Source organism: Lepidothrix coronata, unplaced genomic scaffold (genome assembly GCF_001604755.1).
Source record: "Lepidothrix coronata isolate B3197 unplaced genomic scaffold, Lepidothrix_coronata-1.0 Scaffold122, whole genome shotgun sequence".
In the NCBI taxonomy this organism is placed as follows: domain Eukaryota; kingdom Metazoa; phylum Chordata; class Aves; order Passeriformes; family Pipridae; genus Lepidothrix; species Lepidothrix coronata.
In genome coordinates, this window is record NW_016690302.1 from 614,218 (window position 1) to 631,212 (window position 16,995).

Genomic DNA, 16,995 nt, shown 5'->3' on the forward strand with positions numbered 1-16,995 from the left:
CCAATTGTGGGTATTTTTAATTGCCCCCTGGGAAGAAGAGGCAAAGAATCAGGGAGATTTGAGGTAAAAACTGCAAGCACACAGCTAGGCCAAAAGTTTATGCCAGAGCTTAAATCTAGGAATAACAGCTGTAGGGAGAATGGTTGGGTGACAGGAATATTGTTCCCGTTTCTCCATGATCCATCCCACCCTTCACCCTCCCACAGAGAGCACGGAGAGCTCACAGTGAGCAGGTGAACACCCAGGAACTAAATCTGCAAGAATTAAGCTACTGCCTGTTACAAATAAACCATGGCAATGTAAAAAAAGGCCTTTGCCTCCCTAGGACCTTGTGTAGCACTACTGTGCTGTCTGACACTCTCCACCTCAGAAATAACTGATCTCCAGTCATCTCTGCCTTGATCCCTAGGACTTTATGCACTACAAAACAATAAAAATGCTGTAATTATAAACTGTAGTCTATTAAATACTGCACAAAGATATTTTGGCCAGCAGTACTGAAAAAAAAACCACCCTCAATACATTTATAACTAAATTTATTTAGCTTTCTTATATGATATTTATATTGAGATATACATAATATATATATATATATGAAATATACCCACAAGTTATTACAAAAGTGTCCAAACACAAGTTCTAGCACAGTAAAAAGTGATTTTTAGGAGAATTATCTGAGATCTACAGTATCTTGGCTTCAAGTGGAAGGATTTCCATTAGACATTGTAGGAAGAAGAGGACACATTTCCTCCATGGCCTGTCCAGTTAGTGTGGATAAATACCCCCGGCTTCGATAATAATTCGTATGTGTGTGCACCAAAGTAATCCCGCTGAGCCTGGAACAAGAACACACAAAACAGACACATCAATATCACAGTCACATGAGGACTGCAAGTTGCACCTACTGATACTCGACTATAGGAATACTAGAAAACAGATCTGACTTCAGTATCATAACATTCAAATTTATTGTCTCATTATTAGAAAAACCACTGCAATGAAACATTTATTAATATCTAGTAATTATGAGTTCTGTAGAAACATAACTATATTACTTCTGCTTGGTACTAATCTAAAAAGCAAGCACTTATACATGCAAACATTCAAAGATACTTCTCTACAAAGCATTTTGATTCAGAGATATCACTCCCCTTGGTTCACAGATGGGACACTAACACATGCTGGGCACTGCCACACCAGTATCTCTGGTGTTCTTTATCCAGATATCTCTAAGTATTTGATTGACATTCAGGTGTATTCCAGGTGTAACAAACACGTGAGGCAGTCTATACTGTGAGTGATTAGGACATACTGCCACTGAGGCCTTTAAAGCAGTGCTTAAATAACATAATGATATTTCAGTAGCCAGAAGAGCTACTTCAGTACCCACCTGAATCAGGTTAGCAGGCAGTACCTCATGCCTGTATCCATCGTAAAAAGAAAGTGCAGTGGTGAAGCAGGGCATAGGGATTCCAATCTGTACTCCAGTACTGATCACACGGCGCCAGGAATCCTGGGAGAGAGGAGAAGAGGGGGGAAATAAAAAAAAAAAAAGAAACTAATCAGTGCTTGCTCAGAGGTATGTGCAGGCATATGCACTATTTTAGTACAATTGTGTGCTATTTCACATTCTATGAAATCTAATAACCAAGTCTGTGCAAATCAGCAGTAGATTCCTGATTTTACATAAACAGGTCGATCCAAAATAATGGTAAGTAAGATAAGAGTTAACAACAGGATGAGAAGAGTTGAGGCATGAACTCAAAGCACAGCCTCAAGCAAGGATGCTGTTCTTTCACATAAACATGATCAGAACATCCCAAAAGCACAAACCCAGCGGGGAATGTTCTGAGCAAACATTGAGGCACTTCCAGGACCTCTCACCAAGCCTAGGACAAAGCTTGCCCAGGGGCATAAGAGGTCAGTGTGATACTTTGGACAGACATGTGGATAATCCCTGTACAACTGTTCATCTGATCCAGTAACTTGCATGAAATATTCAGATTCAGTTACAAGAGGTATTAATGATAATATATGACTTCTTTGTTGGCCAGATAATCTGGTTTTAATTCTGCCTGTCAGCTCCATCCAAATCAGGACACTGTTTGGACAGACCCAGGCCCAAAGAACAGCGGGTCTGGAACGCTGTTGTTTTGGGGCTACTGCAAACAATGGTACTGGAACAGAAATCCAAGTGCACAGGGCAGTGATGAGAATGTTCATACAGGCCAGGCATTCTTCCCTCGTATTGTGGTCCTTCTGAATTGCTGTTGCCTAAGGCTCTTCTATAACACTAAAATGGAAACCTTCAGTTTCCAGTCATAGCTGGGCCAGTATCAAAGAGAAGAACCCTGACAGTCCTGGCTGTAAACTACTGTTTCTATGCTCTCCTTTCCTTGCAACTCACCTGACAGTTTTCAACAGCTGTCTTAAAGAAATCATCCAGCAGCAAATTCTGGAGGTCAGGGTTTCGATCAAAAGCATCTTTGATTTTTCCCAGGAACACGCTAGGCAGAAGTAATAATAAATAATAAATTTCACGGCTTTCAACAAAGGCCCAGAATCCAAAACTTACAGTGCCAAAATTTCACTCAGCCAGACTCAGATTCCAAACATTACAAGGACCAAAGAAAATCTGCAGCAGATTTTCTAAGCCACCAGAACAGAGGGTTCATCTGGTAACTTTTAGTCTGTCTCTGTAGAGAAACAGCCTCTCAGGACCTCATCAGCAGAGTAACTCCATGGATTTTCCAAGGAAATCTCCAGGCTTGTCAGCCAAGCACCACATAAACTAAACTGCCTGCTCTTCTCCCCTCAGCAACCAGGTTACCTCCTTATCTTAATTACCTCCTGATGATGCAGCCTCCCCTCCACATCAGTGCAATGGCACCGTAATTCAGCGTCCAGCCGAATTCTTTGGCTGCTTGTCTCAGCAGCATGAAGCCTTGAGCATAGGAGATAATCTTGGAAGCATACAGGGCCTAAAAAAAATCCAAAGTCACATTCCAAGAGAAGTCCCACAAAGCTGAACTAGAAACTTCACGGTCTACATATTCTGTTTAGTCCACATCTCAACAAGGATGAGTACAGTTGACACATTCCAGCTATCTGAGAACCAAAATATCCTTTCTAGTTGTTGGAAAGCTTGGTCTCAGCAGAGAGGGATATCAAGAGGTCAATACCCATTGCAAAGACAGGAGTGCTGAGGGGTGGAAAAGCTCCTGTGCATGAATTATGACCTCTGCACCCCAGGCAGTGACCACTGCCCACTGTGGGGAGACTCGAATTCCCTCAGGACTATTCTTTGGTCAGGAATAGGTCACACTGTGCTTTGTGGACATCACTAGCCAGTGCACAGTGCTGAAACCAGGAACCAACTGTTATGAAATATGAACACAAGAGCTCCTCCCCAGGGCTCACAGCACCCCAGCCCTGCTCTAGTGGGCAGCTCTGGCCCAGCACAGGGACTCACCTTGCGGATGTCCTCCAGGAAGGCCTTCTTGTTCCCACTGAACTGAGTCATTTTGGGCCCTTCCAGCAGCTTACTGGCCTGCACTCTCTCATCCTTGAGGGAAGACAGGCACCGTGCAAACACAGCTTCACCTTTGGGCATGGCAGGAAAGGGAGATCGTTAGAAAGCTGAGCATCACTGTCAGTGTCTGAGAGACTCGAGAACACAGTGAGTGTCACTGACATGAGCCACAGACACAGTGAAACACAGGCACACGGGCAGTGAAAATCAAAATAAATCAGCGGGTTATAGAGGGAATAAGATTCATAAATCTGGGATGCCCCTAACACTAGTATTCAGAAGCCCATAAGAAAGTTTTATAACATCACTAAGCAGGTTACTAAATGTCATCTGTCAGGGCTAAGGAGGTAGCACAGGACTACCTTCAGCTCATAGAGAGAAAGCCTGAATGACAGTCTCTTGATCTGGCTCAGTCAATTCCTAATCATGCTGGTTTAAGTAGTATTTATTTGCAACTGATGACAGTATTGTAAAATGGGAGAGAAAAGAAAAAGTTTTCCTTTCAGAGTCTGACAGAAGGAAATCAAGCAAGTCTTCATACTGTACCTTTGTTTCACCTTTTAAGTTAGCCATGAATTATCAAAGAAAAAAAAACCACACTCCAAAAATCAAACTAACAACAACAAAAAAAAGAAGAATGAGTAATGTTTTCACAAGACTCTGGATCCTCCCTGCAGCAGGATTAGCATATCACGTCTAAATCAGAACTGGCTCCTTTCCATTTCTGAAAAAACTTCCTTCTACACCAGGGAGGAGCAGCGGGGTGGGAAAATCAGGGAAAAGCAGGAGTAGCATGACTCTGCTCTTACAAGCAGAAGTTTGCAAGTCATGCTTATGTAGTAAAACCACACAGAGCAACTGCCCTGAGAGTGCCACGTTTGCACAAGGACTCTGGCACACACTTCCCCATCGGCCCATCGTTACCCAACCATGCTCCCTGGCACTGCACAGCACTAATCAGGGAGTGCCTCCCCCACCCTTGATCTTTGCAAGAACCCCAAAGAGCACAATATTAACAGCACAAGAAAGAAACACTGTTTCAAGCCTAGAACTGAAAGACTAGGGCGGCAGTAGAGTATTAAAATCATCTACAGAAGTTGTTTTGTTGTTGGAATGCAGCCATGTTCCTTTGATAGCTACACTGTAGTTACTCTTTTTTAGCTACTGGATATAATCTTTCTTATCTTCAGGACTGGACCAGCCAAGGAAAAGGAAAAAGAAGTAGAGAAAGCATGAAAATGAAAGCAATTCTGAGAGCAAAGAACCTGTTGAGTCATTTAATTACCCAACAGGAAGCCCACACCGGACCGGTGATATCAGGGCACTGTAAAGGTGTTGCAGATGTATTACAGCTCCTGTGTTACAACACTCCCAGCACAGCACTTCATGCTCACCTGTCCCTGAGTCCTCACAGCGCTGTGGGGGCACCACGGACACAGGTGTGACAACAGTACTGCCACCATTTAAGGAACAAGGTAAAAACAAGCCCCTCAGACAAAACCAGTAACCAGGGCAGAAAGGCTGCAACAGCTACATCTAGAAAAACCTCCTTACTGGGATGTGGTACCTGCAGCAGGAAGGATGAAGGCAGATGGAGGAACAGTTACCTATGAGTGTGACAGGGACTCCGTATTCCAGGGCAGAGATGGCTGTCCACTTCCCTGTGCCCTTCTGTCCCGCGCTGTCCCTGATCTTTGGGAGGAGGTACTTGCCATCACTGTCTTTGAATTTGAGAATATTGGCTGTGATTTCAATCAGGAAAGAGTCCAGCTCTGTCTTATTCCATTCCTGAAACACCTGGAAAAGGGGAAGAAATGTGCTTGTACATACATACATACATATACATATATAGATACACAGATATATATATACACCCACACACATATACACATATATACATATCTATATAGATAGATATATATACATATATATGTATACACACCCCAATCTGCTATATCTACAATATACATCAACTGATTTACTGATTTCTGTATGCATTTTGCCTGTTTGATTACAATGCTCAATGTTTCACTAGCTCTTTTCAGGCAAGGTAAGTCCTATCTCTACACAAGAACATGCTTTCTGGGGAGAAATCAGCAGAGAGTGGGAGAGTTTAGACAACTCCTATAAACATTCAGCTGTATGTGCTTGCTGCTCCCTACCTCACGGGAAGTTCAGGAATATTGTGCACTGCCCTTGCAGGAGGCATGTCAGAAAAATTCCCTTCATGCACGTGCAGCAGCTTCACCCAAGCCCAGCCCCTCACCAGGGGCAGACAACCACAAAAAAAACCCAGACACTAAAAACTGCAGATCACCTTTGCCATCTCATCGTGCTCCATGCCCACCACATCCTTCATGAGGTGGTAGGCCTCACAGATCAGCTGCATGTCTCCATATTCAATCCCATTGTGCACCATCTTCACAAAATGTCCAGCACCTTCATCTCCCACCTGTCAGGAAACATCCAGAAATCCCATCAGCAACAGCATGGTCACTAATCCTAGAGTCTGATACCTGCCCGTGGCTTCCTTTGGCCTAAAGGAAGGAAGCAGAGCCAGTGTTAACTGAAACCAGTGGGTCACAGGTCCCTTCAGCTGCCCCAGCACATGACCCAGCCATAAAACTTCACCTTCCCATGGCATGGTGTGAGTTATCAGAGATGGCAGACTGGAAATGAGCCCAGTCCACCACAAAATCAACCACTGATGGGGCTGGGTTTATTATGGACAAACATCCATGAGCTTCAGCAGCCAAGCTACCTAAGTGGGCATCTGACCCCAGGTTAAGCCAGTACCAAATGAATATTTACCCACTCACAACAAGGCTCCCCAGATCCCACTTTAGCAGCAATGCTCTGGAATATGGTCTTGATGTGGGGCCTGTGGAGAAACAATACAGCTCAGCAGACAGGCAGGGACACAGACACCCCAAGAGACAAAAGCAATATTCATCAGTATGGATCAGATGCCTCCTTCTGTGACCTGCCCAAAGGCAGCCTGGGCTGAGGGCAGCTGGCAGGTTGATGGCCCACCATGCAGCAATGCCAATTAAATATATGTTTTCTGCAACTAGACAGTTTTTGCAAGATATTACACTGTGCAGACAAGCCTAATGCACTTAAAGGAGCCCAAATATCTTCTCCCTCCAAAAACAGAAGCTGTTCTTACTGAGCTGTTCATGGTAAAAAGATGATCGGGTAGCAGATCACTCTTGTTGATGGCTTTGTGCCATCAAATTTGAACAGGCTGATACAGGTATGAAACACTAATGCAAACAGACAGGGACTCCAGAGATTCTAAAGCTCAGGCAAAGCCTGACACACCTTTGCTTTCTACATTTACAGAGAGAATGGGCACCCAGGGATAAAGTCTAATATGAGCACTGATGTACAGTTCTTCACAGCAACAGAGTACAAAAGAGCACAGCAGCATGCAGGAACTTGCAGATAAATTGATGTACTCAATAATCAGTACAAACATGTATTAAAGCCTCCTTCTATAATGTGTCACTACAGGGACTTCTGCTGCTGCCTGATTCATGGTTAGCAACTTCCCAAGTGTACAGGGCCTCAAAAGAAAAAAATAAACATGAAATAGTACTTGTTTAACATTTAAGCAAAATTCCTTCCTCCCTTCAGATTTCTGTAGGTCCTGTGGAGTCCTGGAAGAAAAACCTGCCTCTGTTCTGCCTGCCATGAAGGCTCAGCATTGCCCCATGACCCCAGCTAGGTTGAGAAATCTTGAGCCTTGAGGAAGTGAGATGGCAACATATCTTGTTCCCTCCACACCCACACCCTGCTCCTGCCCTCCCTCGGCTCTCATTGTGAATAGATGATTATTGCACACCATTCTGAAGAAGAAACATAGTAGCTCATGCTTACCAGGCTTCTTTGGCTCCTCCTGGCATGAGTGAAGGTCCATATCTGGCACCCTCCTCCCCACCACTGACACCACTTCCCACAAATAAGATGCCCTTTGCCTGGAGTTCCTTACAACGTCTCTGGAACAAAGAGCAGAGCAGCATTATTTGATTTTGTTTAACACCAGAGCCTTGCAAACAAAGGTTACCAATTCAGACCTAAAATTAGGTTTTCAATTCTGCTTTGGACACGTTAGCAGCCAACCTTAGAGAAAGCCTGCACACACCAAAGTGAGCGTTAGGAAACTTCCTGTGGCTTTGACGTGGATCTTGCAAATGGGGCTCCCTGAGAAAACAAGTCCTTAAGCACCAGACAGAGAAGAGCAGCACTGAGGCTGGTGAAGGCTCAGAATTAAGTGTCAGGTGACACATGCTGTGTGCAAAGATGTGGGGGAGGCAGATTAGGCCCCAGGTGGAATTGCAGAGCTCACTGCAGAGTGCAGGTGGAAGCATGGACAACATAAGGGCAAATAATTCCCTCTGAGTGGGAGAGAGGTACAGGCTGAGACCCCTAAGGAGAGCTGCAAGCTCCCCAAGGATTAGTCCTCACTGAGTACCTGTTTTTTGTTCTGGCATGGCCAACTCACTTATCCAAGATCAGGATGTCAAAGCAGAAAGAAGAACACCAGCACCCCTTATAAAGATTTAGAAATACCAGTCTGAATGCAGGATTTTCCTGTGAGCATCCCAGATATGATAAGGTAGCTTCTATAACTTCTAGAGCTACAGCCTGATCACAAGCAGATAATTACTCTGCTGCTCCCACTAACCAAAACAGCCAAACCAGCAGTTCTGTCTGACTGGATTGTCCTGTGATCATGTAGGACTGAAAAGTAACAACAAATCCACAAAGACACTTAGGCTTATAAATCTCCCTGAAACCTCCTTAAGATTTTAACAGGAAATTTTCTAAAGGCCTTCACTCTTTAAAAGATGTCAATAAAAAAACTCACTGATGATTTGGGTGACTTGTATAAAATATTCTTACAGAGCAGTCCTTAGCCACTGTAACAATTGCTTTTCAACAGGCTGCATGATCTAATTTTGCAGAAATAATTCAGTTTGGCTTTTCCTGAGCAGGAGGGTGATGGCATCCTTTCAACTGACTATTCTGATGATCAGAGGAGAAAGACTCATGTGTATTTTATCCATTTATTTTGGGTAGGAAACAGCCTTACCGTGGTATCTCTATACTCAGAATTCCCACCATCAATTATGATGTCCCCAGTCTCCAGCAACGGCACCTGCCAAAAATAAAACAGCACTTTGATTTTCTCCCTGCATTCAACCTTTAATTAATGATGAATAATTGAGAACTTTCAGAGGAAACTCCTCCAAAAGACAGCAAGAAGTCACAGGTAGAAGGAATGTTTGCCTCACCAGTTTCTTGATGAAGTCATCCACAGCACTTCCAGCCTTCACCAGGAGGATAATGCGACGGGGCTTCTTCAGCTTGGAGACCATCTCCTCCAGGCTGTGAGCTCCAATCACTTTGGTTCCTTTGGCCTCGTTGGCCAGGAAGTCATCCACTTTGGAAACTGTCCTGTTAAAAGCACACACCTGGGGGAGCAAGAAAATATGGTAATAAAAGCTGCCAACAGAACAGTTACTTTAGCTCGGACTACAAATTATACAAACAAGGTCCAACACCCTGTGCTCTCCCAGTTCCACCTTCCCCACAGGCACAGAACAGGGATGGACCTGAGCATGTCTTTGCAAGTGCCTTGGGAAGCTGTGGTTAAGGGCCAAGCCCAAGGCAAACTTCAGGAAAAGTCATGCATAACTAACATATCAGGTGCCAGCTGAGTACAGGCCTGCACCGCTGCTCTTCCCTGGAAACGGGACAAAAGGCAGCACAGGTTACAACTAAAAGGAGGAAACAACACAAGGATGGAAAAAGCATCCACAAAATACTCAGCTCCAATCCCAAGTGCTACTGAGTCAGCTTTTCTGAACAATGTTTCCTTCACTTACCACGAAGCCGTGGTCGTTCATGTTCAAAATCAGGTTCTGACCCATCACGGCCAGTCCAATCAAAGCAATGTCAGCTCTGGAATGTGGAAGAGCAAAAACGCCAGGTGAGTCTCATTAGCAGTGATCCAGCAGCAGCATCCACACCTCTGCCAGGCTGTTCTGACCAGGCCAGCCCTCCCCCCCCTAACAAACATGCTCTGAGTTGATTCTGGCAGCTATTACTGCAAGAGATCATAGAATCACAGAATATCCCAAGTCGGAAGAGATCCCCAAGGATCTTTGAGTCCAACTCCTGGCCCTGCTACCCCAGCAATCCCCTCCTGCCCCTGAGAGCATTGTCCAAACACTCCTGGAGCTCTGTCAGCCTTGGGGCCGTGACCAAAGCCTGGGGAGCCTGGTCAGTGCCAACCACCCTCTGGGGGAAGGACCTTTTCCTGAGATCCAACCTGACCCCGCCCTGACACAACTTCAGGTCATTTCAGGTCATTTCAGGTCCCATCACTGTCACCAGAGCAGAGATCGGAGCTGCCCCTCGTGAGGAGGCTGCAGATCCTTGTGGCTCCCGGTCAGAGTGCAGAACAACACACAGCTTGTCTCAAGTCACAGAGATTTATTCCCAACCCCCAAGACGCAGTCGGATGAGCAGGAAAAACAATCCAAAACACTGCACTACAGGCAGGGAGTAAAGCGAGCGGCTCTAACACGTCAGTGATGGATCCAACTCTATCACAGCTCCACAATGAACAGACGCTGCACCACAACACCGTGTCTGTACGTTGCATCATGTTTTTGCTTCCGCAACGCCAAATGAGGGTGAGCACAGAAAACGAGGAGAACGGGACATTCTGCTGGAGGCCCATGCAGGGGAGCCCAACCTGCCCCTCGGGGCCTGGGCTCACAACTTCCCTGCTCCACAGCCACGACTCGGGCAGCGGCCGCTCCCCGGCTCTGCCACAGCCTCCCGGCCACCGGCGCGGGCCCTCCGCGGGTCTCTCAGCCCCTCCAAGGCCCCGTCCGCCCCTTCCCTCTCCCCTCCGGGCCCACCGCGGCACCCTCCACGCAGGACAGAGGGGCCCAGGGCAGCACCCGCCGCCCCGGCCCCGCGGCTGGGCAGAGTCCCCGGGCAGCGGCCGGAGAGACCCCCGCCTGCCCTCAGTGAACAGGGGGCACCCTCGGCCCTCGCAGCGCCACGAGGCAGTTTCAGCGCTGTCCCCCGCCTCTCCCGGCCCGCACTCACTCGGCCATGGCTGCGGCGCTGAGGGCGGCGGCTCCAGGACTCCCTCTCGACTCTCTCGGGGCTCTCTGGGCTCGGCCTGCGGCGCGCGCCGGGTCCCCCCTCAGCCGCGCGAGCGGGGCGGGGCGGAGCCGAGCGCGCCCATTGGCCCGTCCGGCGGGCCCCGCCCCACGCCCATGGGCCGATGGCGCGGGGGCCACGCCCCCTTAAAGGGGCAGCGGCGGGGGCGGCGCCGCCCGGGCCGGGCGGGGCTCAGCGCAGGGTCGGGTCCCCCCGATGTCCCCGCGGTGTCCACGCGATGTCCCCGCGGTGTCCACGCGATGTCCCCGCACTGTCCCCCGGCCATCGACGCTCCCGAGGCCGCAGGAGCCCCGAGAGCCGCGCCCGCAGCTGCCCGATGCCGTCGCTGTGCCTCTGCCCGCAGCGATACCCGGGGACCGCAGCAAACCCCTGAGAGCTGCGCATTTGTCTTTTCTGGCCTTTAATTATTATTAATGGACTTAAAATTCCGCTGTTGAACATCGTCTCAGGCTGCAGTGAGCTCCTCGCGTATCGCCGCCACCCATTTGTCTTCAGGTGTCCTGGAATTTAGGGAAAACTTGAAAAACCTGTCCCTCTGTGAGCAGTGAGGTTACAGTAACTGTGAGAGGAGGAAGCTCCTGCTGGACCTTTGCTCCGCGACAGGCAAGGACACCTGGCACATGTATAGTTTGGTTTCTGTTAATTATTTTCTAAACAAACTGACCCATCAGGTTTTTGGTTCACCTTAATTTTGGGCATTAATGGATCAGGAGGCAGCGAAAGAGAGAGCAGCTCCTCTGAGGTGTTAATTTTGCTGTAGGAGGAGCCACCACAAAAAGGTCAGAGGTTACTCAAGTGCCTACCTGGAAAGAAATAAGGCGTCAGCAACAGCAGCAAAGAAGAGCTTTGCAGACAAAGAATAGATGTGGCAGCAGCCTGATAAAGGGGGTTTGTCATCATGTACTTGAGTTAAAGTTTTGAGAGCTGTTTGACCTGTTCTGGTGGCACTTAAATGCTTTGGGAATGTCCTGTCCATGACTTTTAAGAACATTCCACCTTCAGACCAAGACAGGAACGATCCACAGGGATTCCTTGACACATCTTTATTCACAGAGCTGGTGCCTCAAATGACTTTGCTGTTGTGTTGGGGTGGTTTGATTTCACACACTTCCTCTCATTTTTAACTGTCCCCCCAGATAAGCAAGTTCAGTGTTGGCATCTGGGACAAGCTGAATTCCTCTTTCAAGCCAAAAAATCTTTTGAAAGCATCCAAAAAGTCCTTCGAGATTCTGTGTAACACAGCAGAGGGGAGAGGATGAGGGAGGACAAGCAGAGCCTCCCATCTTGATGGTCTTGGAGGTCTTTTCCAACCCAATCTATTCTATGATTCTATGATCTTTCTCAAGAACAGCTGAGACAAATCTCACGAAAGCATCAGCTTGTTCAGGACAGGTTTAGAAAACAAGTAACCAACATAAGATACTCAGTAATTAAATCATGATGAAAGGAGCACACATTTTACCTGCTAATGCACTGGTTGTACCTTTATTGTTTCACCTCGTTCACTAACAATTCAGTGGTGCAAGGTTACCATACACAGTTAGATATCTGCATTGCACACCTAAGGCTATACAGCAAATGGATCAGAATTAGTACAAATACATGAACTATATTTACATTTTGTATACTCAAGCTCCAAATATCGGATATATTTACAAAATAAAATAAGAAAATGAAAACCTGAAATTAATGTACAGTGTTGCTGATACACTCCTTCGCTGGGATGAAATCAGTTTGCAAAGAGATTTGTTCGAGAAGGCCACTTATACAGCATATACCTTGTATACCTTGTGTACAGAGATGAACAGGGACACGGGCACTGCGATTCCCAGGGATGTGTTCAGTGAACAGCATGTCTGATGGCCCAATTCGGGAGCCATAACCAACTGCACGTGAAGTATGGACAAGCAGAGTGGAAAATTAAAGACCTGATCCTGGGGAGTGCTGATCACCTGAGACTCCCTCTGCTTCCAGTCCTGGCCTCCAGGAAAGCACGGGGTAGTTCAGCACTGTTCAGGGTCAGGCCGTTCACTTGGCAGCATTAAAACTGAAGATTTAGGAGCTCCATCCCCCCAGTTTTCCGAATCCACAGCTGATCCTGGCAATTTACAACCTGTTCCCAATGACATTGGACACAACCACCTCGTTGGTGTTGGACTCGTTTTGGTTTCGAATACACAGAACGCATAAATGGCCTTCTGAACAAAAGAAAAGTCAGTCCTGCTCTTGAACAGCTGATGGTTTTTTAAACAAGGAAGCACAAAGTTAATACATTCCTGCTACAGACAGCACAGCCAGACCACGACCGACCGGGGTGAGCAACTTCAGCGCGGAGATGGGACAGACACCCGGCCCAAGGGACATTCCCAGACCCTTCCCGAGCAGCAGCAGGATCCTCCCTCCTTCCAGCAGCAGGTTCAGCAGCTGCACCTTCCACAGAAACACCCACCACAGCACAAACTCCCACCAACTCAGGCTGTGCAGGAGAACCAGACAGATGCACGTGCACAGGCAGTTATTAGTTGATTGTATGGTACCAGTGGGTGTTAGACCGAAGCTAATCCTCTTCCTTATCTAATGTGCAATTAATTACAGATGTATAAATATACAATACATTACATAAAATTAAATCCCTGTAAATTAGATAACAAGCAGCAAAAAGTAAAGTCTTTGCTTTGAAATACCTTGCTAATTAGTAATCAGGATTATTAGCCATTGACCAGAAAAACCCTTTCTCAGCAGTCTGGAAATAGGACTCCCTTCCCTTCTGCATCCCAGAATAGAGGGAATCTTCTTTAAAAAGGTACTTAAAGTGCATTTCTGAAATACAGTATAGGAGGTTTAGCTTAGTTTTAAAATATTCAGGAAGATTCAACATCATTTTCAATGGACAAAAAGGGTAATTTTCTCCTTCCTTTTAGAGAAGAACACAAAGCCCCAAGCCCAGCCTAGTTTCACTCTGGTTCTCCCCAGGAAAGCCCTCCAGGCTCGCTCTGTGTGTGCTCTCTGGGCTGGCAGGCCCACAGCAGATGCCTCATCTCCAGAGGCCGAGTCCCAAGAGCTGTTTGACTCTGGGACTCCACACACACACAGCAGGTAACCAAGAGAGGGCTTGGAAGTGTCAGGAGAAGGCAAATCAGCACATTCTTGCTCTGTTTCCAAAGAGAAATTTTTAACATGCTGGGCTAAGCTTGGAAGTGGATGGAAATTCAGGTTTGGTTTTTTTTTTTTTTTGCTTTGTTATCTTTTCAGAGAAAACTTGGATTGATTTCAGTCCAGCTCTAAGTAGGGAAACTCAAATGCTTCAGAGCAGGATTCAGTAATTGGAAAAAAACTCCGTTTGCCTTTATGCCAGACTAGAAAACAGTAATGCCCATTTGAACTCCACACAACAGGACCTATTTTGTCACAAATTATGCAGCTTTAAGAGATACTGATGCTTAAAAAGAGAATTTTGCTCTTCTGATGATCTGTTGTCCACACAGACATCAAGTCACCAGAAGCTGCTTGTGGTTTTTAGACAGAAGAGTGACATTTATGCAACATGGCTGTAACACTTCCAGCTCTGCATAAAATAAGCATCTGTCTCTTCCTGCTTTTAAAGGAAGATCCCTTAATCATGATTCCATGCAATGCCTATATCCACTTAGTTCATTCTCTGGCTTATCCAAAGCAAAGACTTAGCAAACTAGTTTTCTTCTAGTTAAAAAAAGAAAAAGATAAAAGTTAAAATGCTCTCAGTGTGTCACAACCTACCACCACCTAAATCACTCTGCCTCCTCAAACTGGTTCCACTTCCATCATAAACAGTGGTGATGGCAGCAATAACTTAATGCTTAGAATTAACCTAATTCTTGAGATCAGCTTAGCTCCAGTGTGAGGAGCCCTCCTGCAGGACAAAGAGTCTTATCCACACACTGGAAGTGCTTTATCATCATTGCATAACAAAGGAATATCATCACTGTATTTAGAGTCACACACAGTTAAACAAGACAAAAAACAGAAGGGAAAAAATAAAATAAAATAAAAAAAAACAACACACGAACCACAAAACCATCCCTGTCGTGCTCCTGGGCCCCCAGGATGCTCCCTCACTCTGGCTTCCAGTTCTGAAACAAATCTGAGTACCACAGAGGCAGCAGGAGAGGGTGATTTAGCTTGAGAACTCTCTCGAGGGATAGAAGGATATGTCCTAGCAAGAGTCAGACTCCTCTCCCTGCTCCTTTGCCACCCCTGCTTTAGGAGCTCTCACTGTGCAGAGCACTTGACTGAACAATGAGAACCCCAGAAAGCCAAAACCTTGCTCAGTGGATTCCAGTCCCACAGAATTCCCATGGCATGGCATGACTGGCTGAGGCGTGACCTGAATCCAAATGACCTTCTGGAGCTGGAGTGTGCCAAGATGTGCCTGCTGGAATAGTGGAACAACCCCCTTTTACCTCTCCCTTGAGGGGCTGGAACCTCCCAATGACATTCCTGCCCATTCCCCAGGATCAGAGCCCTACCAGTGCCCAGGGAAGTAGAACACAGCAGTCTGAAACACAGTAGAACACACACCCCCCAACCTCCCTGAAAACCTGGCAGAGAGAGGAAATTCCTTCTGCTTTCCTTTCTTGGGGCAAAGGCCAAAGCTTTGGCCACAAGGAGAACTTCAAACTGTAGGTCAGGAACTGACACCACCCAGCTGATGTCCAAGAAGCCAATTCTGACACTCCACTGACCAGGACCAGGATCCACTTCATCTGTCCCCCAGGAAGGACTAACTCTGAAGCTCAAATTAACTAGTGGGGTTCAGCTGATGAAAACTGCAGCAAGGAAATTAGGAGACGTGTGACAGTTATTGCAAAAGGAACTGAAAGTGTCCTGCTGCTCCCTGGAGAAAACTGCAAGTGCTGGGGCTGCCTGGGAAGTGTTTCCTGGGCCGAGGATGCTCCCCATGGACAGGTGGGGTGACACCTGAGCATCATTTAGGGATGCACAAACAGGCCTTTTGGAACAATGTCCCAGAGCAGCCAACCCTGACACACCAGTGACAGCCCTAAACCTCTTCCCAGAGAGGTGAGAACTGTTCCTGCAGAACTCCAGAGTCAGGACCAGGAGCAGCAAGAGGAGACCTGCCCTCCGTGGTGATCTCCTGCTCCAGGGAACAACCACAATTCCCTTCCCATTTAACACTCTCCATCTGCCAAATACAAGGCTGAGCATCTGACATTTTGGGGATTTTATCTACTATTTCAGCCACGGGATCTATTCCTCCTCACATCAGCTCAGAGGCAGGGGAGTGTTGGTGGCAACTCCTTTGGGTGAGAGTTAAAGCCAAGCACTGTTCACCTGCAACCCCACAGCAGGAGCTTCAAGGCAGATTTTTCTGGCCAGTCCTTCCTAGTTTGTTCCCTGCCTTTTTCCAGCTCATCCCTTTGCCTGTTGGACCCTGGAAACCCAAAAAGTCCAAACTCCAGTCTGCCCAGATAGATTTGTCCAATATCAGCTCTCAACAGAGTTGAAATCAGAGGCTGGATCCAGAAAGCCTGAGGAGCTATTGCAGTTCCTGGCTGGGTAATGTCTACATTGAAGAATTTATCTTTCCCTGGCATTGGAACTTTGCCCTGAGGGAACCAATGACCACTGCCAAGTCCCAAATTGAATGAAAACTCTGCAGCAGTCCAGACAGACAACAACAGACAGTGGGACAGACACCAAAAGGTCAGTTGAAATGGGAAAAACAATTGTTATAAGAAAAAATAAATAATTTTTTTTCTTTTTTGAATCGTGCATAATCACTCCTTTTTTTTTTTTTTTTTTTTTTTTTTCTTTCTCTTTTTGTTTGGCCACATGCTACTAGTACAGTTCTGGTACAGGTGAAAAGAAACAAGGTAGGGTTAGAATACCTAGAAAATGTGCTGAAGGAGTGGGGCAGGTGGGGGATGTTAAGCCACAGGATTACATACAAGAGAAACTGTCAAGAATCACAAAGAGAAAATGAGAGGTAACACCATCTACCAGGAGGTGAGGCAGGGGACAGATGAGAACATTACATGGACTCAGTACTTCATCTGGCCCGTGCGCCTTCGAGCCAGTTTTGACCTGCACAGGGAAGAAGGGAAAAAGCAGTTGGTGAATTCTGGAAGTTTATTTTTCCACCCTCCTCCCTACAGTTTGCCCAACTTTTTTTTTTTTTTAAATCTTTTTGTACAGTCCTGGTTTGCTCCCCATGGCAAGAAAGTGAACCATACCCAGGGCTGTGATGAGAAAAA

At 46.5% G+C, this 16,995-nt stretch overlaps 2 protein-coding genes across 9 annotated transcripts in view; both read right to left on the reverse strand.

Annotated features, from left to right (window-relative positions):
- Positions 1 to 519: 519 nt before the first annotated feature.
- PGD (phosphogluconate dehydrogenase) lies at positions 520 to 10,766 on the reverse strand. The gene is made up of 13 exons (XM_017825829.1): positions 10,664 to 10,766; positions 9,427 to 9,502; positions 8,833 to 9,012; positions 8,631 to 8,696; positions 7,415 to 7,533; positions 6,344 to 6,413; positions 5,850 to 5,984; positions 5,140 to 5,329; positions 3,473 to 3,603; positions 2,848 to 2,981; positions 2,408 to 2,507; positions 1,391 to 1,513; positions 520 to 836 (listed from the first exon to the last, which is right to left on the reverse strand). The coding sequence occupies exons 1-13, from the start codon at positions 10,669 to 10,671 to the stop codon at positions 717 to 719; spliced, it is 1,452 nt and encodes a 483-aa protein (XP_017681318.1). The 5' UTR covers positions 10,672 to 10,766; the 3' UTR covers positions 520 to 716.
- Positions 10,767 to 12,197: 1,431 nt separating this feature from the next.
- KIF1B (kinesin family member 1B) overlaps positions 12,198 to 16,995 on the reverse strand; it is an 86,065-nt gene continuing 81,267 nt past the window's right edge. For all 8 annotated transcript variants that reach the window (XM_017825704.1, XM_017825700.1, XM_017825706.1 and 5 more), the window contains one exon: positions 12,198 to 16,825. In XM_017825704.1, coding sequence (XP_017681193.1) covers positions 16,783 to 16,825 — 43 coding nt within the window. In that variant the 3' untranslated portion in view covers positions 12,198 to 16,782. The remainder of the gene's footprint in view (positions 16,826 to 16,995) is intronic.

Coding starts and splice junctions, on each gene's coding strand:
- PGD (XM_017825829.1), bottom strand. Junction 7,534..8,630: donor CTGAGTATAGAGATACCACG/GTAAGGCTGTTT, acceptor TCTTTGTTCCAG/AGACGTTGTAAGGAACTCCA. Junction 837..1,390: donor TGCCTGCTAACCTGATTCAG/GTGGGTACTGAA, acceptor TTCTTGTTCCAG/GCTCAGCGGGATTACTTTGG.